We start from the raw sequence: 21,092 nt of genomic DNA on the forward strand, positions 1-21,092 counted from the left end.
CACACACGCACAAACATGCTAATGGAGCCAAGTAACGGGCTCCAGGACGTCAGTCCCACAGCATCTGGAGCCCGAGGCTCTTCAGGTGTGACCGCTGTTCCAGCCCTCAGGATAAGGGCCCCACCCAACCCCACCACGCCCTGAGCAGAGAGCTCTCCCAGCCAGGAGGGAGCCAGAGCAGCCTGGGAAGGCCTGGCCGACTCCACAGGCTTGACGATGGAGGGAGGGCGGTGAGCCAAGGAATGCAGGCGCCTCCAGAAGCTGAAGAGGCAGAGACCGAGCCTTCCCTGAGCCCGGGAGGAACGCAGCCCCCCAACCTTTGTTTTTGGCTCCAAGAGACTGATTTCAGACTTCTGACTCCAAAGGTTACACATCCATGCTCACTGGAGCCCCCGAGTCTGGTCATCTGTCCCCACGGCCCTAGGACACACACACCACATCTGTGCGGATCCAGACATTCCATCCGCAGGGCGCTGAGTCCAGCCCTCTCCTGTGAGGCCTGGATCTTGATGAGCGTGCTCACGACCAGCCTGCAATGAAAATCTAACGCAGAGGAGAAGCAGCCCAGGATGAGGCAAGCGCGGTGGCCCCAGAGGCTGGGAGGCAGGTGTGGGCGGCCTGGGGCCAGTGTGTGCAGTTTGCAGGAGGAAGGGCCGCTCTGAGCTCTGGCCACTCTGCACGCTCCTTCCTCCAGGCTGAGCCCGCTCATCTGCAAAACCTGCCCCTTCCAGGCAGGGCCCCGGCCCCATCCCTCTGACCCCAGCTCGGTCCTCACTCACTCACAGGGGGACAGCCCCCTCGCTGGCCCACCTGGCAGTGACCCAGAAGGAGCTGGGATGGACATGTCCCGCTCTCCCTATGTGGGCCTCACTCGCTTTATTCTGAGGGTCTCCTCAGAATAAATAATAATATTATTATTATAATAAGTAATAACGGTGTGCTGACTTCACAGGCAGGGGAGGGGACCGGGACACTCCCAGCCTGACTCTGATGGGCCAGGCTACCTGGGGGAAAGCGGGCGCAGCTCAGGGCCCAGCCTGACCGTGCATACAGATGGAGCTGGTGGGGCCTTGACGGCTGCAGCCACTCCCCTCCCTTACCAGCCATATGGCCCTGGGGCCCGGCACAGGGGGCCCGTCTCTGCTGGGAGGTGGGGGGAAGGACAGACGGGAGTACCGGTGCCATGGAGGCGGGGGTGGAGCCCTGCAGGGAGTCTGCTGGGGCCTGGGGAGGCAGCACCTGGCACCTGTGGCTTGGCCACCCCCCAGAGATACCCTGCGCACGCCCCAGCCCACCCTGCAGCCCAACACGCCAGCAGCCTGAGGGACTCACTCAGTCAGAGACAGTCTCATCCCAGGGCCCCTTCCCCAGCACACGGGGCAGAGGGACCGTCCAGCCCGGTGCAGGGGACTGGAGTGGGTGGGTAGTTGCCACCGAGAGGCCAGAGGAGGAGAATGCTCCAGCCCTGGGCCCATGGGTCCCTGGGGTGACGGACATCCGAGTGCAGCAGAGCATCTCCCAGGCTTCCGCTCGGAACAGGGCCTCCCTCCCAGGCAGAGGCCCTGCAATGTGAGCAGATGTCCAGTGGGAAGTCCCTTCTGGCCACTCCTCAGGCCAGCTGTGGTCAAGGAAATTCCACACCCCACGCAGCCTGGCCGGGGCCTTGCCCATACGAGGCCCATTCCCCATGTGGCCCCAGCCCCAGGCCCGCTACAGCTGATCCCTGACCCGAAGGGGACCTGGGCCCTGCCCTAGGCCCAGCAGAAGGATGTGTGTGTGTGTTCAGGGCCCTGGAGGGCACGCCGGGCCCCACCCTCACCCCCCACACTATGCAGCAGGAAGAGGAGGTGGGCTTTTGGGTGGGACTGGGGTCCTCCTGGAAGCACAGCTCCCTGCAGGGCTGCCCGGGCCCTGTGGGCTTGGCAGGGACAGGGCAGAGAGGGCCCTGCAGATGTTCCGAGCAGTGACTGTGCAGGGAGGGGGACATGTGGCTCACTGCAGACGATCCCCCCTGCAGGGCGAGGTCAACACCCTCTGTGCTGACATACCTAGGCACAGCCCTGCTCTGCTCTCAGCCCCGCTCACAGGGGCTGCCGCAGGCCCTGGGCTCTGCACACACCTCAGATGCCCGCCTAGGGCAGAGCCTGCCCAGGCTGCTCCTAGGATGCCCTTCTGGCCACCCTGCTCACACACACGGTTCAGCCACCACCCAGCCCTCGAGTAGCGTCCCGTCCGTCTGTCTGCAGAAGCCACGGCCGCCCCCCCCCACTTGGTTTGCTCCTTCCTTGGGGTGGGCTCTGCCTGGCGTGGGCACTTGTTCCTGTCCTGCCTGGCATGGGCACCTCCTCACTGCATCCCAGAGCTGGCCAGCGAACCATCCATACACGTTCCCCAGGAGCCCAGCAGGGGACACTCCCTCTCAGGGTCCAGGGCAGCCACCCCTCCTCGCACTGGGCCAGCTCCAAAGCCCAATGACTCTGCAGACCAACGAGCAGGTCGAGGCTGTTCCCCATAACACCACGGGGTTGGGGGGGCAGGACACACACAGCGGAGCAAGGACAGGACAGGCCAGCGGTGCAAATCGGCTCTGCTCGAGGGCCCAGCGCACCATGGACACAGAGGGAGCTGGGGGGCCTAGCAGCTGTGGTGGCCTGTCCACCCGCTACTGGCCACATGGTGCTGGGGGTGCAGTCTTGGGGGGACATGGCCCCCAGGAGGGAGTGACCCTCCCGCTGCCCAGGAATGGAGAGGCTGTGGAGCTCACAGGCTGGCTGGCGGGGCCCCTATGAGCTCCTCCGACTCACTGACCACTGGGTTGTCAAGACTTCTGGACTTTCAGAGCAGCAAGCCCCCCACCCCTGTGGGCCCCTCAATCATGCAGGCTGGGACACAGAAAGGACCTGAGACACTGTGGCCCAGTGACTGGGAGCAGCGACCAGAATTCAGCGGTCTGTCTCTGTCTATGCCTCCATTTCCCCTCTGACACGCACGTGACACGTGATCCCGGAGCCAGGGGAGACGCTGTCACATACAGACCTCTGGCCTCAGCCTGCCTCTCAGCCTCCCCAGACCTCCGCCTCCTCCTGGAAAGGAGGCCCCATCCGGCCTCCCGAGGGCATGACATCAGGGCCAGCGGGGCCCCCGAGCCAGGCTCACGCAGCCCTGGCCGAGCTCTCCTGGCTGGACCGATGGGAAAGCAGGTGGTGAGCGGGCCATTACCTGCCGGTGGCCCTATGAACACGCAGTGCCCGTCCTCGCGGGGTGGGAGGGAGGCGCAGGGGAGCGGCAGCCCGCGCCCATCCAGGTGGCTCCAGCATGCATCCTCCAGGGCCTCGCAGAACTGGCGACAGGGTGGAGGGCCGGGCGGCAGGCCGGGCCCGCAGGGGGGTGCCAGCAGCAGGCAGAAGAACCAGGCCAGGAAGCGGTGGCAGTGGGTCCGGAGCAGCGCTCCCCAGGCCGGGACCTCAGCCTGCACCTCCTCCCGACTTGCGTGGCGGAGGTGGTTGGGCCACCAGGAGCGCCTGATGCCCAGGTTGCCGCAGAGAGCCAGGGAGGGCGGCAGGGGCAGGCAGCGGCCAGCGGTGGTGGGGACAGGCTGCCCAGTGGCAGCCAGCTCAGCAGCCCCGAGCAGTGTAGACTTGTTAGCAAGACCGGGCCCCACAGAATCAGCCACGTGGGGAGCCCAAGCACCACTGTCCACAGTTAGAGCTGAGACTGCGACATGAGACAGCTTGGCAGGGGGATCAGAGGAGAGAGCCCAGAGGGCAGTGTGCCTGCCCAAGGAACCCGTCACCAGGGGAGGAAGAGGCGGCGTTGGCCTGTGGTCGTCAGCGTGCTGCTGGCCGGGACGGGCTGCTGCAAGCAAGAGTCCTTCACCGTCCAGCTGCAGGGGCCGCCCGAGGGGCAGCTGGCTTCCCCAGGGAGGCGCCCGGGCCAGCACAGAGGAAAGAGAAAATCTACCTGGGGTCGGCGGTACCAAGGACTCCCTGAACCAGGGTCTGCCAGGGGAGGGTGGCGGCTGGGTGGGCACTGGTAGGGTGCTGGCCTCGGTCATCTGGGTGTCTGAAGAGCTCAGGGCCTTGGTGCTCAGCTGGAGGGTGGTCCCGCTGTCCTGGGGGATGCTGGAGGGTCCAGGGGTGGAGAGGGTGTCTGTGGTGTCCGTTGGGGGCGGCATCTCTGCCCTGGTGGAGCCCTCGGCTGGGGCAGTAGAAAGGGGGTCTGTGGGGGTCGCGGGGGCCAGCATCCCTGTCCCGGCAGAGCTCTCGGCAGGGGTGGTGCCCTTAGCGTCGTCCCACAGCTGGACGAAGCTCCGGATGCCCTGCGCCACGTTCAGGATCTTGGCTCCGACACCGGCGATGTTTTCCTCCCTCAGGTCCGGGCTCGAGGTGGAGGCTGTGGGGCCAGCGGGGGTCTGGCCCTGCCCCGCCTCTGGCCTCCCCAGAGGGGCTGTGGGGCTAGCAGGGACTTTCCACCAATCGGTGGAAGCATCCCGGGGGGCCACGTGCGTGGTGGTATCCTCCGTGGGCCACACAGGTGAGATGTCCGGGGGCTTGGAGGCTGGTGCGGCTGTGGGCCAGGCACTGTTCCCGGACCATAGCCAGGACAGCAGTTGAGCCTGGGCGGCTGAGAGGCAGCAGGCAAGCAGCAGGAGGCTGTGGTGGCCGCGGCGGCTGCTAGGGTCGGGAGCCATGGGGCTGTGTGCTCCGAGGAGCAGCGGGCTGCCTCTGCTGTCAGGAGGTGGGGCCAGCCCGCTCCCGCCTCCCGCTCCCCCCTATCCCCGGCCAGCAGCCAGCGCCCCATTCATGCATCTGGGCGGCTCCTGCTTCCACCTTTCTACTTCAAGAGGGAAAACAGGCAAATCTCCACGCAAGGCGACAGGTCCCCCCAAGAATGCCTCACACTTCCTAGAAGCAGTGAAAGACCTCCCCCGCCAGAGGCTAAAGGGCACTGGCAGAGCGGCCAGAGGAATTCCCAGCTCCCTCTGCTGGGACTCAGAGGAGCCCTGGGCCCTTCCAGACTGCCATTCGAGTCCCTGCTCGGGTGTGTGGGAATTGGGTGGGCTCCAGGCCAGCACCTTAGTCCCCTTGAGGGTAGAGGGGGCTCCTGCATGCTTTGACGCTCAGGAAGGACCCTCCTCCTCGCCCTGCAGCCTGCAGAGCCCAGAACTGAGAAAGCACAGGGCACAGGCCCTCAAGGGCATCTGCCCTAGGTAGGGCTAGGAACCTCAGGAGACTGGAGTGCAGCCCCCAGGCCCCCGTGCCCACCACCCTCTGCACTTGGAGCCGCTTTGACTGGGAAAAGCCTGGAAGCCTGGCCTTGGGCCACAGCTCTGGAGCAAAGCTGGAGCTTAGAAACCACTGGGCTCTCTCTGAGTCCTTCCTCCTGCTGCAGCTGCTGAAATGGTCAGCATCCGGCCCCTGGGGCCTGCTCAGAGTCGCCTGCTCCCTAACCCACCTGGCTCTGTCCCCCAGGAACACCTGGTTTCCCTCACTCCATCCTGCCAGAGATCACAGCCTCTTTTTCACTTTCACTCTTAAAACCTGCTCAGTCACATCAGCCCTCTGTCTCCATGGACTGGAACCAAACTCTCCGGCGACCCTGCCAGTGTTTGAGTTCTCACTGAGTATTTCACTCAGACCTGGGAGTTTTTGATCAGTTCTTGAGAATTGCCCCAAAGGGACAGCACAGCAGTGGGAATCTACATGAAAGCAAAGGAAGATTATGGACTTGATGAGACCAAAGTCTCCAGACAAACGGAGATCCTCCCCACCGCTCCCACTCCTCGGAGCTCAGCCTGAGAGCAGGGAGGAGGGCTAGGTGAGTATGCCCTGTCTGCAGGCCCTGGGCACCAGCCTCCTCTAGACATCGCTTAGTGCCCCTTCCGGGGCTGTCCCACACTGGGGACTTCTAGGAGGCCAGGAAAGCCAGGCCGGCCTGCAGCTGGACTCCGCCCACCCAGGCCCGACTCCTTCCTTCGTGAAACCTCAAACCTGCCTGCTCAGTTGTGCCCAACTCTTTGTGACCCTATGGACCATAACCCGCCAGGCTCCTCTGTCCACGGGATTCTCCAGGCAAGAATACTGGAGTGAGTTGCCATTTCCTTCTCCAGGGGATCTTTCCAACCCAGGCAGATTCTTTACCACTGAGCCATCAAGAAAGCCTTCAGATGACACAATTCCTTCTCCAGGACACTGAGGAATGTGTCCTCCCAGAGCTCACTTTGGGGTGTGGGGAGAAGGCCCTGGTGCCAGAGCAGCCTTGCCTGGGACTCACGACTGGTGTGGGTGTCTGACTTGGAGGACAGGTGGGGGGGTTTTCCCCCAACAAGAGGGCCCCAGGGCAGGACCAGCTCCAAGCTCTGTCCCATCCTGACCACCTGATGGGCGGTCTGTAAAGCAGTGTCCACAATCACCAGGCCGGGGCCCAGCTCCCGCCTCCACCCTGGGCCTGCACACAGCTTGGTCAGCAGTGCTCACGGTAAGGAATCCTGGGCCAGCTGACCAGGGCCTGGGAGATGGGAGCCCAAGTGGAATCCGGGCGGTCTATACACGCCTGCACATGCCCAACACTCACTTCGGCAAACACAGGTGCTCCCTCCTGCAGGCTCACGTCATCACACGCAGTCTCACGCCTCCCCACACACAAAGGTCCATACACACACCACGCTCCACGCTAGACCCCATGTGTGCCCTGCACGCCTGGCACGCCAGCTGCCCCTCTGCCCAAGTTCCCCGAGATCCCCGTCCACTCCAGGCTGTGGCTGGGCCCAGATCAGGACAAGGATGCTGTTGATAAACGCTGTCCAGGGGGTTGGGCAGCCTGGGGTCAAAATCATGGTTCAGGACAGCAGAACATGGGTCTCCTCTGGAAAAGGGTGGGGGAGCACCATTCCATGGAAGCCAACATCTGGGTCCCCCCATCCATCCCAGAATTCTCAGAAACACTCAGAGAATGTTCTTGCTGTTGGCTGCCACTAATGGGATTTTATGCCTGAAAGTCTCTGGAAAATCTCGGGACAGAAATTTCAAAGGCCCTTCCCATTCTCCAGGCACATCCTGGAGGGAGACCCTGGGTCTAGTTGAGGGAGAGCCCCTGCGCCGTCAGCGTGGGGCTGCCCTGCTCCCCCTGGTCCCAGGCCTCAGCTACTCCCTGGGGCCCCTCAGCAGCCCCGGGCCTGCACGCACTCGTTCACCTCACCCTGCTTGGGAGAGCCAGAGCCAGGAGAACCGTGCTGCTGTGGCCCCCCTGCACTGAGCACCCACAGCATCCCCGGGAGACACTCCCACCCTCCCCCCAGACTCCACTCTTCCTGCCCACCTTCTGGAAGCCAAGCTCACCTCCCAGCACTCTGAGAACATCACACGTCCACCTCCTCTGAGAACACCAGCACGGCTCTGCCCCAGGCCTCGGCTCCCATCGGGAAGCAACCTGCCGAGGTGCTGGTCTGAGACACCCCTTCCCCCATCACACACCTGTGCACACGTTCACGTGCACAGACTCACACGCACATGCACACGCCCCACATGCACGCATGCACATGGGCACAGCAGCATTCAGAAAGCCTGCGGTGTAGACCAGGCTCCCTGCTGGCTGTGGCTGCCACAGGCCTGCCTGGGCCAGCCCATCGGGACACACAGGGTCTGAGCCTCAGGGCCCTGCGGAGGGTCCTGTAGGCTCTGGTTCCTCCGGAGTCCGTGCTCAACGTGGAGGCCAGATAATCTTCCCTGAGCTGCCCATGGGGACGGAGGAGGGGAAACGGGTTTTGAGGGAAACCACTGGAAATGGCTGAAACACAAATACCTCTGGGTCAGGGCCCAAGTTTCTGAGCCCCCAGGTTAGGAGGGACTGGGATCCGGGAATTCCTGGTGAGCTAGGAATTCACTGGGTCCAGGACCAGAAGCCAACAGCACGGTTCCTGCTGGGTCTCCTTCTGCAAGCTCTCACACACCCCTCAAGGCCTCGTGCCCCATGGTTACTGCCCTGCAGCTCCAGACAGGGCTGCCCTGCCTCAGTGATGACGCCCCCTCCTCGATGGTGTGGTAGCTTCTGTTCTTTATTAACCTGGTGTCCTCCTGTATTCAGATTCCACACTGCCACTACTAAGTCAAGTTCTCCTGCATGGGTTGGTTCCCCCCTCACCACCCGCCCCGCCTGCAGAACTGTCTCTGGTGACCTCTGACCCTTGGAGGACATAGAGTTTCTGTCTGAAGTTTCTTGGACACTATCTAATACAACAGGGTATTTTAATTTATAGAAGAGAATTCTTGACCCAGTGGAGATAGGAAGGCAGTGTTGGGAATAACAAGGTGGCTTTCTCTCTCACAGATTCTGGGAAATCTTGGGAATCTTGCAGGTGTCAGGTGACCCCTAGCGAAGCTTCACGTGGATTCCCTTCTCTCCTCATGCCAAGAACACCCCACCCCCACCAGGACACCCCACACTCCCAGCTGAAAGGCCTTCCTTGCTCCTCTGTCCATGCACAAACCAAGCGAACACTTCTACCCTGTTGATGCCCCAAAGGGCTCACACAGTGCATGGGGGCCTGTGTGTCTATAGGTGTGTGTCTGTGTGTCTCTGACAGATGTCTTAGTTCATCTCTGTATATGCAAGTGCATGTCTGTGGACCCACATGTGTGCACGTGTCTCGGGTCCGGGTGCACTGTGTCCACTCCCCTGTGCACACGACTGTCCCGGGTTTCCAGTGCCAGGGAGGCCCCCTGGCCAGAAGGGAAGTCCCACCAGGTCGGGGTTTGCTAGCCGCCCCTGGGGTCTGCACAACCCAGGCATGGGCATTCGGACTTCCATGTGACAGGGACTGAGCTCAGCCTTCTGCTTGCACCTTCTCTTGGGAATGACGCCCAAATGACGCCCAAATCCAAAGCCATCTGAGTCGCTCCCACACTGGCCCGCCTGGGGCCTCCCTGGGGGCACCTCGGCACCGTCCTTATGGGATAGGTCTCTCTGGTTCAGGATCACTTCCCCTCCAAGCACCAGGGGGGCTGAGGGGCCGGCCACCCGCTAGAAGAGGACCCAGCACCTAGAACTTCCGAAAGGTTCTGCTGCACGCCCCTCCCCGCCCCCTACATCACCACGCCCACTGCCACGCCCCTCATCCCGCTCCGCCTCCTGCCCTGCTCTGCCTCACCCTGCGGTTCACCAGGGTTTGTTCTGTCTTGTTGGCCACAGTGGTCTGGATTCCTGAATAATGTGATCTTTCATTTTCATTTTTAAAGAAGCACAAACACCCACATGTGAGCAGAACTAATCTGAGGAACAAAGAGATGAGCGTGTCCAGGACTGAGGTCCAGGGCCACAAGCTCAGAGGAGGGGCTTGTCTGCCTGGCTCTTGGGGGCACTGCTGCTGGGGCCTCAGACACCCCGGGCCCTGGGCGGGGTCTCCTCTGAGGCCCTCCAAGTGGTCTGCCTGGGGACCTGCCCATACCTGCCCAAAGGCCCCTAAGCCCGCACATCCTGCAGGGACCCCCCTCCTCAGGTCATCTGGGGTTCTCTCTCTTGCCCCTAAGGACCTGACACTAGAGATCGTTCAATATACGTGGGCCTGCGGGAGCTGGCCAGCCCTGGCAGGTGTCCCCAGGCCTCCGAGGAGAGGGCTTGAAAACAACTGTTCGAGCGCCCACTGCTGGGGCACAGGCCCCAGGGCAGCAGCATGTCCAGTGAAGACCCATGCGTGGTTGACATGCTGTCTCCAGCCCTTCCAAAATGGAGCATGACCCCTCCTTTCTTTGTGTCCAACTAGTTTGTATTGTCCAGAGTGTCCAGACATCCTGCCCCAGCCCTGTGTTTCACAGCGACCCTTTCGACCCACAAGGATAAAGGCCCTGTTGCTGGGTGGGATGGCGGCAGGATCTATGAGGACCACTGGCGGGGCCCCTGCCCCAGCCTTTCCTCATGGCCACTGTCCACCCTCAGGTTGCCGGGAACATTGAGTGGTCAGGCATTGGGAGGCCAGGCAGCCGGGGCTACAGGTCAAGGCCCGTGGGTACCTCCCCTCCCTGTAGGTGTCGGTCACCTGAGGACCCACCTGGCAGCACGGCCAGTGAGAGCTGAGCACACAGACCCAAGGACCAAGGGTGGCAGGCACGTTGCAACACTCTGTAATTTTTAACTGCCGGGCTGTCCGGCCCTGCCCCCTCTGTCCCCAGGCGTCATTTAACCTACTTCCTCCCCCAAGGGCTGTGACCCAAGGCCGGGCCAAGCAGGAGTGAGTGAGGGGCCACCCAGTGGGAAGGAGAGCCCCAGCCTCAATCCCAGACTCCTCTGTGGATGACATTGAGCCTTGGGAACCCTCCAGCCCCTAAATTCACGCCAAGCATTGCCCCGCACTCAGAGGAGTGGGCCTCTCCCACAAACCCACCACTGGCCTGAGGGTGGCAAGAAACACTGGGGCCCCTCTGGCCCCCACAGAGCCAGTTCTTGGAGAGGTGAGCATGGCAGGTGGAGACCCCCTGCTGGAGGGGCTGTCAAGGGAGGTGAAAGGTGGTCACAGAGCAGAGATTCTCAAGACATGGACACATCTCAGGGAACAGGCACCTTCCCGAAGGGACCACCCAACAACCACCAAACACCTACGCCCTCCCAGCTTCCAGCTCCCGGCTCCTGGTGGAAGGCCACGTGGAGGACACGCGTGTGCCTGTCCAGGGCACACCCCGAAGCCGGAATCTAAACATGAGGAAGCAGCTGGACAACTCAGACAGGGTGTCACAGGACAGTGGCCAGACTGTCCAGAAACATCCGTGTCAGGAAAGCGAGGTGGGAGGGACCATCCAGGGTGAGAGACTGAGGCGCCATGGCCACCAAGGGCCACGTGGCACCTCGATGCGCCCAGGCCACCGAGCAGAGACAAGGGCCAGCTTCATAAAGGACGTCACTGGGACCTGGAGGGCCCTGTGAGTACGGCCTGCTCGTCAGAGAACAGGCAGACAGGTGTGATGCCCCTGCTGCAGGAGACACACTCGGGAAGGCCAGGCAACAGGTTGGGACATGGTGCTTACAGCAACGAGAGAAGCGTGTGCACCTGCACGGGGATGTGAGTGTGGACACGTGTGTGTGGACACGTGTGTGTGGTGTGTGTGGCCCTGCGACAGACATGGACAGGCCTGGGGAAGAAGGGGAACCATAATGAAGGGCGCACGTGAAAAGTCTTCTGACTTTTCTGCAGGTTTGCAACATTCCCACAAGAGAAGTTCACAGGGAGAGCAGAGCTCACCTCCTGTGTCCACCTGGAGAACTCTCTCCACCGCCTGTCTCCGGAAATGCAGCTGGCTCAGCAGAAGGGGGTCAGACCTACTTTCCAGGCACATCCCGCCCCTGCGGCCACACGTGGGAGTTACCCTGCCAAGGCTTCAAACCCCTCTAGCAGGTTTCCCACCAGCTGGAAGCAGTTCCCAGCTTCCCTGAGCACCCAGCAGGCGACACCACCACCAATTTCCCTTAATTGACATCATTAATGTTCAGTTTCCAGGTAACCCTAGTGGTAAAAGATCTACCTGTAATCCAGGAGACACGGGTTCAATCCCTGGGTTAGAAGATGCCCTGGAGGAGGAAACGGCAGCCCACTCCAGTATTCTTACCCTTAGAATCCCATGGACAGAGGAGCCTGGCGGCTTCAGTCCATGGGGTCACACAGAGTCGGACAGGACTTAGCACATCAGCACAGCACCACAAAACAAAAGATCTAAGCGTGCTTCCTCAGTCAGGCTGTAGACTCTTCGGGAATCACCCAAACTCCACCCCCCAAGCAGAGCAGACATGTTTACAAGCTCTAAAACTCCTTTAAGAACGAGGGGTGCTTCTATACTTTGTTCTTCTTTTACAAGATTATTATGCTGGATGCCTTGAAATCCCACATGGATATGAGGGTCGGTTGGCCAGTTCCTACAAGGATACCAGCGGGATGGGGTGGGGGCTGCACTGGCTGAAGGTGGTATCAGGGGGTGACGCCATGCTAACAATGAGAAGTCTTCTAGTTCAAGAACGTGCGGTGTTTTCCCTTCACTTCTCTCTACGTTGGTTTTTAGTTTTCAGAGTATATGTTTTACAGTTACTTCTTTGTTAAACTTATTCCTAAATATTTTACTCTTTTTGATGCTTCTGTAAATAGCATTTTTTTTTCTAAATTTCATTTCTGGATTGTTCATTGTAAGTTATTGAGAAATACAATTGGTTTTTACACTGATTTTGTATCCTTGCAAACTTGCTGAATTTATTTCTTGTGATAATTTTTAGCAGGTTCTTTAGGACTCTACATAAATAAGATCACAGCATCTGTGAACAGAGTACAACGTTGAATAGAAGTGGTGAGAGGGGATGTCCTTGCCTTGGCCCGATGTTTTGGGAAGTGCCCAGCCTCTCACCAGTAAGTACAATGTTAGGCATGGGTCTTCAGAAATGCCTTTTCTTGACTTGAGGAACTGCCTGCTTCCTAGTCTTTTGAATGTTCTTATCATGAAAGGATGTCGGACTTTAATGTCTTTTCTGTATCTATTGAGATGACTGTGTGATTTTTATTTCGTTGATTTTATATATTGCATTAATTTTCAGACATGAAACCAAACGTGCATTCCTGGGATAAAGCCCAGGGGTCATGACGTAATTCTTTTTCTGTGACTGGATTTAGTTTGCTAAGTCTTCTAAGGGTTTTTGTGATGTAAGACGTATCGGTCTGTAGTTTTCTGTGTTTGTGGTATCTGTACAGTTTGGGCCTCATAAAATGAGCAGGGATGTGTCCTCTCCCACCACCCCTTATTTTCTGAAAGAGTTTGTGAAGAACTTGTTTTAATTCTTCTTTAAAATGTTAGTAAAAGTCAGCAGTGAAGCCAAGCTTTTCTTTATGGGAAGCTTATGGATTACCAATTGAATCTCTCCATTTGTTACAGATCTACTCAAATAATCTATTTCTTACTGAATTTCAGTAGTTTGTCTCTCTATAAATGTGTTCACTTCATCTAAGTTGTATAGTTTGTTAACATATAGTTGCTCACAGTTTTGGGTTGGAACAGCGTGCAGGGTTAGAACAAAATTGGAGGACTCACAGTTCCCTATTTCACACCTTCCTAAAATGCTAAGTAACCAAGTCAGCACAGTACTGGCATACAGACAGGCGAAAGATGAGTGAAACAGAATCAGGAGTCTTGAAATAAACTCACGCATCCATCGTCAACTGACTTTTGACCAAGAATAGTTTTCAACAAATGGGCTGGATAGCCACAGGCAAAAGATGTGGCTAGACCCTTACTTTACACCATGTACAAAAATCAGCTTCAGATGAATCAGCATCTAAATATAAGGGCTGAAAGTAAAAGAAAAACTCTTTCTTACTGGAAAACACAGAATAAATCTTCACAAGCTTGGATGTGGCAAAGGACTCTTAGATATGACACCAAACGCCTAAGCAACAGGAGAAAAAATAGACAAATTTGACTTCATCAAAATTGAAAAACTTTGTGTGTCAAAGCACACAAGAAAGTGAAAAGACAACCACAGAATGGGAGAAAATACTTGCAAATCACATACCCAAGAAGAGATTTATATCTGGGACATATATATGTTGGGTTACAACCCAACAATAAGAAGAAAATCTAATTTTTTAAATGGGCAAAGAGTCTGAACAGACATTCCTCTGCTGAAGACCTAGAAACAGCTAGCAAGCACCTGAGAAGATGCTCCATACCACCAGTCATCTGGAAAACATAAACGGGAGCCACAGTGAGATATGGGTCACACCCACTCAGAGGGCGAGGGTCAAAAATATAATCGCAAGTGCTGGAGAGATGCAGGGGCGTCACAGCCCTTATCCCCTCCTGGCCCGAGTGTAAGATGGGCAGACGCTTTGGAAGAGTCTAGCAGTTCCTCAGATGGTTAAGTAGAGTTACCTTGTGTCCCAGAAATTCCACTCTGGATTGATATTGAGAGAGATGAAAGCATGTGTCCACACAAAATCTTGTGCACGAATGTTTACAACAGCACCATTCGCTTCAGTCAAAAGGAGGAACAATGAAGTGTCCCCAGCTGCCGATGGTCACACGGGTGGTCCATCCACACAGCAGAGTGTGGTTCAGTCATGAAAAGAAGGAGGGCCTGACACGCACCGCAACACAGATGATGCTTGAACACACGACATCCAGTGAAACAGCCACACACAAAGGTCACATAAAGACTCCATTTACATGAAATAGAATAGGGAAATCTATAGACCCTGATGCTGAGAAAGATTGAGGGCAGAAGAAGGGGATGACAGAGGATGAGATGGTTGGATGGCATCCCTGACCCAATGGACATGAGTTTGACCAAACTCCGGGAGATGGCGAAGGACAAGCAAGCCTGGTGTGCTGCAGTCCATGGGGTTGCAAAGAGTCAGACATGATTTAGAGACTAAACAACAACATAGAAAGTAAACCAGTAGATTAGTGGTTGGTTAGGGCTGGGGTGACAGCTAAAAGGTTTCTTTTTTTTTACTGAAATGTAGTTGATGTGCGATATTATGTAAGTTCCAGGCGTACAATATAGTGATTCACAACTTTGAAAGGTTAGGCTTCATTCATGGTTATTATAAACCCCGTGTTGCTTATTTTATACCTAACAGTGCGTAACTTAACCCCAGCCCCTATCTTGCCCTTTCTCTCTCCCCACTGGTGACCACTAGTTTGTTCTCTGTATCTGTGATCCTGTTTCTTTTTTGTCATTTTCACTAGTTCGTTGCATTTTTTAGACTCCACATATATGTGCTATGCTTCCCTCGTGGCTCAGACGGTAAAGAATATGCCTGTTACGCAGGACACCAGGGTTCAGTCCCTGGGCTGGGAAGATCTCCTGGAGAAGGGAATGGCAACCCACTCCAGTATTCTTGCCTGGAGAATCTTATGGACAGAGGAGCCTGGTGGGCTACAGTCCAGGGGGTCACAAAGAGTCGGACACGACCAACACTTTCACTATAGGTGGTATCGCACGATCCAGTGGTATTTTAGTGGTATAAGTCTTTTTCTGTCTGACGTATTTCACTGGGCATAATGCCCTCTAAGTCTATCCATGATGTTGTAAGTGGCAAAATTAAGGCTTGTTTTTGAAAAGATAGAAATGTTCTGAAATTACGAACATCTTTGAACTAAAACCTTCTGAATCATACCCTTTAAGTCAGTGAATTTATGGCATGTGAATTATGGCTCAGCAGAGCGGTTTAAAAAAAGAGTGAAGGGAGCCTGTCACAGTTGTCAAACCACACAACCCTGACACTACTTAATTTGCATTTATTTGATGGTTCCTGAGATTGATGTTTTGAATACAGTCAATGAAAATATTTCTTTCCTTTATAAATTCCTGTGCACTTTTACTCATTTTTAAGAGAGTATTTAATCTTTAAAAAAAAAAACCAAAAACCCAGGGATACAGTCAATGGTTGTCTTTGCTACTAATGATGTTTTTCAAGCTTATCACAAGCTTCTTTCCCAAAACCCAGGTTCCTACTTTTAATGAGCTCCATCTGTGCCCGGGCGGCCTCTCTGGGCCTGGGTGCCTGGCAGGCCCACAGAGCTGCCAGTTCTTAGCTCCGCCGGCTCGAGGCTGAAATTCACACCTGTGCTTCGCTCCGCACAAGGCACGTCGACCAACATCACAGCCATCCTGCATCTCGTCAGGAGCCCCAGGAAGGGGGTGGGCCGACCCCAGAGGGGACAGGGGACAAGGACTCTCCGGCTCTGGGCCCAGCGTGTCCCCACGTGCCTGTGCCCCCTGCTCCACCTCGGGGAACATCGTCCTTCCTTCATTCAACAAACACGCCTTGAGCTCCTCCTATGGGCCCAACCTGCTCTGGGTGCTGGAGACGCGTCAGCCTTGGGCAGGAAGAGTCAACCGCCGAGAGGACACGAACCAACTGGACAGCAAGGGGTGCACGGGGTGAGTGCCCAGACAGGATGTGGGGCAGAGGGAGGGCGCCTGGCGGGGATGGAGAACCCAGCAGCGTCCCCCACACTCGGACACCAAGTCCGTGCAGTGACCTGGCCTCCCCCGTGGAAGGATCAGACAGCTGCTCGGCCACCCGAGTGGGACAGGCCGGTCCTGCGCCAGTGGGGAGGATGGTCCCCTTTTCTGGAGTCTTAAGGTCAACCAAGCCAGTGTCACCACGAGACCTGGGTCCTTTAGCAGCTGTGGATGCCTTCAGTGTCTGCGGTTCCAGGGTCACGTCCGTGACACACGCGACAGGGCACCAGGGGTCTAGCGTTTCAAATAAAGGCCCTTGACCCTGAAAGTTAATATTTGACTAGTATTTCCACCGAAGGTCACATCGCTGCACCATCCTTTGGCGACAGGGACAGCGGGGAGCTCTGAGCAAGGACTTGTCGCCATCCCACTCCAACAGGCACAGGGCAGCCTCAGCTCCTTGCCATGACCTTCTAGAACCCATGAGAACATGCTGGGGGACAGGAGGCCTTGGACCTGAGAGCTGGGCTCCCATGGGTGGGGGCCACAGCAGGGGTGAGGGGCAGAGAGGACGCAGAGGACCAGCAGAGACCTTAAAGCAGCAAGCTGCCTGATTAGTTTTTAAGGGCCTGACGGTTGCTCATTAACTGGATTTTTCACGGCCGACTGGAGGGCAGGCTCTCATGGCCAGGTTCCCACGGCGGGGGGATGCGCCAGGGAGCAGCCGCCAGCTCGGTCGGCCCCATCTGTGACCGCTCCGGTCAGGGTCAGGCCGCGCTCTGGGACGTGCAGCCCAGCCGGTCAAGGCCGGAGCCCCCTACCCCAGTGCCTACAGCCGCCCTTGTAACTTCATGTCCACAGGCACCTCTTGGATGGCAGGCCCCTCGCCCCTTTCTCAGAGCCAAGCCCTCGGGGAGGAAGAGAAACAGAGTAGGGGAGGTGGGAGGTGGCGGAGCAGCTGTCTGCCACTGGAGGGTGTGCCGTGAACATGACCTTATTAGGAAGAGGTCATGCATGTGAAATTAAGGATCTCAAGACAAACTGGGTCCCAGGTCAACAAGGAGGGTCCTCAACAAGAGACACAGCACAGGGAGCAGCACGTGGAGATGGACGGGAGGGAGGGAGACGACCACCAGCCAGGACGCCCAGAGTCCTGGGAGCCGGACAAGCCAGGAGGGCCCCCACCCCCAGAACCCCGGAGAGAGTGCCACCTCTGCCCTCAGACTTCCAGCTCAGAGAGAAGAGATTTCGGTTGTTTTAGGCCCCACAGTATGTGGTCATTTTCAAAGGCTGCCCCACGAGAACCCCCAGGGTCACCAAGGACAGGTGGGAGCAGTGAGGGAGGGCGGGGGCCGGCAGCAAGCCCACCCAGAATCAGGGCTTTCCCTGTGGCCAGGGCTGCAGCCTGTGACCTGCCTGCCCGCCCCCAGGGCTGGGCTCGCGTCTGTGGTAGAGGCAGCCCCTGGCCAGGCCCACTGGGTCCCCACCATCCACACAAAGCCGAAATCCACAGGGCAGAGGGAAGGCTGGGGGTCGGCACCGCCTGCCGCCACCTTCACCTAGTTAACCCTCGGCTGGGAGGAGCCAAGGACCAGTCTGGTCACAGCCGTCCATGCAGGCTGCCCAGGCACCCGACCAAGTTCAAGGTACTATGGTCACCCCTCCCAGGAGGCGGCCTCCAGTCATCGCCCACCCACGTCACAGGAATGTCCCCACCTGTGGGGACGTCAGCCAGCCCGGGGTCAGGATGATGGAGTTGGGAAGCAGAGAGAGTGTGAGCCCAGGCCGCCCATCAGTCTCCAGGTCTTGCCAGGGAGGGCTCCACGCAGACAGGACCTGGAGAGAGAGGTCAGCCCTAGTCCAGAGCAGGGACCCCACCCAGTGCCTTGCACAGGCCACCGACTCAGAGTTCCGCTCCACAGGCTGAGGTCAGAAGGAGACATCACAGCCCCTGACCCCACGGCATCTGCTGGGAGAGTGCAGTCAAGTGCCCCAGAGTCCAGCAAACCAGAACTTAAGTTGATGCCAGAACAGTCACGAAACAGCTGGTTTGGGTCCTGCTTCCTGCCCTTTCAGGGCCTCAGGGACACAGACGAGTGGAGGACCGGGTCAGGCCATAGCTCTCACAGGCAGGTGTCCAGACACCTCGTCCACCTGGCTCCAACTTTCCCTTCTGGCTAAATTCACAGCTGGAGCCATAAATCCCTTCTCAGACTCGTTCCTACCGACCGCCCCTCAAACCGCCCCTGCACAGGCTCTGTGCAGATGAATTGCCCCCCAAGCCCTGAGCCATGCTTCCCCCACAAGCCCAGAACTGTCCCGAGTGGCAGTAACTGGAGGAAGATCACCCTGTCCTGTAAATAGGCTTGTGCATAGAAGACGCCCCGGTCTGTGAGCACCGGGCTGTCATGTGGGGCACCAGCCACCAGAGGGAGCCACGGACCCAAGGATGGGAGACAGTAGTGGTGGACCCAGAAAGTTCACCTTGGGGGATCATTATAAAGAATAAATGTGCTGCATGTGTTGTGATGGACACAGGTCCAGAAAGCATCCCCTCCCATCCACAGCCCTAACTTAACACCCCTTGACCGACCCTCAGTGACTGAACGTTGGGGTCCCCAGGCTGGCCGGCACACCAGCCCACCCAGAGAACTGGGTCCCTGTGGCTGCTCTCACGCTGCTGAACTTATGCCTGTCAGGAAGCACGTCCCCAAAATGGGGTCACAGGCTCAGAGACAAGCCCCCAGAATTTAGGTCACGGTGAGGGTCAAGTCGGGATCCAGCCCTGCGTGGGGTGTAGGCAGGAGGTGAAGTATCTTCACGTGGGAGGCCACGTGAGGCCGGGAGGGGCAGGCAGAATTGCACATCCCCACCCCCACCAGACATACATATGCCGCTCCCCAAACCTGTAACATGGTAGGGAACTTGGAGGCAGGCTGCTGGTCAGCTGACTTTAAAAATGAGACGATCCTGGCTTATCCGGACAGGCCCACTGTGCTCCCAAGGGCCCTTACATGGGGAAGAGCCACAACCAGAGAGATGGTGTCACGAAAAAGACAGAACTGGGGCCCAGAGAGTCAAGGGAGATGCTGGAAAGAGGATTCTCCCCAGGGGTCCCTGGAAGGACCAGCCCCGCCCACACCAGTCCAGAGAGAGCCATGTCAGACTTCTGACTTCCACGACACAGAGAAAATACCTCTGGGTTACTTTCTGGCAGGCGCCCTGTGGTCACTGGTCACAGGGGCCACTGGACCTTCCTCCACTCTGCATCTCCTGAGGGGCCCACACCTGTGACCCTGGCACTGCATCTTCACGTTTGGGGGCCCCTTCCTCCATCCGGCCCAGCACGTTCATGTTTGGGGGTGCAAGCGCCTTTTGTTATGGGGCGCTGGCATCCTCCCGACCCAGCTCTGCAAACACCTCTCTGGTTTGTCCATCCATCTCTGGTTCGCCCCTCCATCTCTCGCTCTTGGCTGAGGGTCCTTTTCAGCCCCCTGACTGTGAGACCACCGACGAGTCCTGAATGACAGCCTGATGTTTGCGGTTTCACTCTTTACTCCAGGACCTTCAGATCATTGCTTCTCAAACCACCAGCCAGGACCCGCTTTCCCCGACCAGTCGTGGCCAACACTTTGTAACACACAGTGAAAATGTCCCAGTGGCGCTCCACATGGGGACTGTCGCTTTCTGTGCTCAGTGCCCTGTCCCCAAGCCGCCCGAGAGCCCTGGGCCACCACGAGCGGGGCATCTGAGCCACCTTCTTCTGGCTGCATGGACAGACCTGCCCCGCCAGCCAGCAAGCAAACCGCCACTTCCAGAGAACGACCACGGAGGAGCTGGCGGGGCCATGCAGGGCCGAGTGCAGGGGCCTCGGTCTCCAAAGCAGCCCCACAGGAGAGCAGAGCCCTGGGCTGCAGCTGGCGGGGCTGTGGAGGGTTGGAGCAGAGAAAGGAGGGGTCGGCCAAAAGGGCAGGATGGGCAGTCGGTGCGTCCAACCCCACAGCAGCGGCACCCCATGAGCCAGCTCCCAGAGCTCCTACCCAAAGCATGTGTGTGTAGGTGACACAAGCCCCACCTCCAGAACGTGGGCAGCTGGACCGGCCCAAACCTGGGAGGGGACATTCCTTCTCTGTCTGGCGTCCCTGGGGGACAGCCGCTTCCTGGCTGAGCCTGGGCAGCAAGCTGCAACCACCACCCCAGTCCAGCCTGCATCCAGCAAAGGCGATCTTCCCAATTAACAGTCCCTCTTGTTCCAGATGGAAGTTGAAAATGGAAATTTCACTCAACTCTAAACTACAAGAAATGTGGTCTGTGGGAAGTTATACAGTGAACATGGATTCCTCTGAGGACAGTCTGTGTCCCTGGGCGCCAGGCACAGCCCTGCCCACACCCTTTCCCCATCATGTGGGTGTCCACCCTTCAGGGGTGCCAGGCACAGCCCCACTCACACCCTGTCCCCCCCATCACATGGGCATCCCACTTCAGGGGCATCGGGCACAGCCCCGCCTATGTCCTGCCCCTCATCATGCAGGCATCCCCCTCCAGGTGGCTGGACAGGTCCAGGACTAGGTGGCTGCTTCTGGGCTGCATCCTGCTGGAGAGTGAAGGCCCCGCTTCACCCTGAGGGGTCACCTCTCCAGGCAGGGCCCCACTCACGCAGCCCAAGGAAGTCAACCTACAGTTAAATCAGTGTCAGCGATGAGATGACAGACTGCATGGGCGGCACTGCCAGTCTGACTGGAGATAACGCCCTCTGAAATGCTCTTGCTCAGAGAACACCCATCTGCGATGTTTACAGAGCACCCCCAGAAGAAGGGACGGGGCTCCAACACGTGTGGTATGGACCCAGCTGCCCAGGCCGCCAGGCCCGCTGCTCCCACGAGACGGGCAACAGGAGGGATGCCCACAGGTGATGGAAGGGGTGCAGGTTCACACGCACACACCCACCAGAGAGGACCACGTGTCATCACGACTCCCAGAGCCCCAACCCCGGCCACACACGACCCTCACACCCCATGGGAGCCTCCTCAGTGGTGTCAGCCCCTCGTATTGGCCCCAGCGTGGGACCACCTCCTCATTCCCACCTGCATCCTGCAAGCCCTGCCAACGCCCCTCCCCAAGTCGGCCAGTCTGTCCCTCGGCCACAGTCTGGACAGGGC

The 21,092-nt window shown here is 58.0% G+C and overlaps 1 protein-coding gene across 5 annotated transcripts in view; it reads right to left on the bottom strand.

Moving 5' to 3' along the window:
* COL18A1 (collagen type XVIII alpha 1 chain) overlaps window positions 1-21,092 on the bottom strand; it is a 94,185-nt gene that overhangs the window by 47,745 nt on the left and 25,348 nt on the right. For 3 of the 5 annotated variants that reach the window (XM_040264901.1, XM_040264890.1, XM_040264882.1), the window contains exon 1: window positions 3,220-4,710. The exons of the other annotated variants lie outside the window; for them this stretch is intronic. In XM_040264901.1, coding sequence (XP_040120835.1) covers window positions 3,220-4,690 — 1,471 coding nt within the window. In that variant the 5' untranslated portion in view covers window positions 4,691-4,710. Of the gene's footprint in view, window positions 1-3,219; window positions 4,711-21,092 lie in introns of those variants that run through there. 5 annotated transcript variants of the gene reach the window in all.

The sequence above is a fragment of the Oryx dammah genome, unplaced genomic scaffold (assembly GCF_014754425.2).
Source record: "Oryx dammah isolate SB20612 unplaced genomic scaffold, SCBI_Odam_1.1 HiC_scaffold_2, whole genome shotgun sequence".
Lineage (NCBI taxonomy): Eukaryota > Metazoa > Chordata > Mammalia > Artiodactyla > Bovidae > Oryx > Oryx dammah.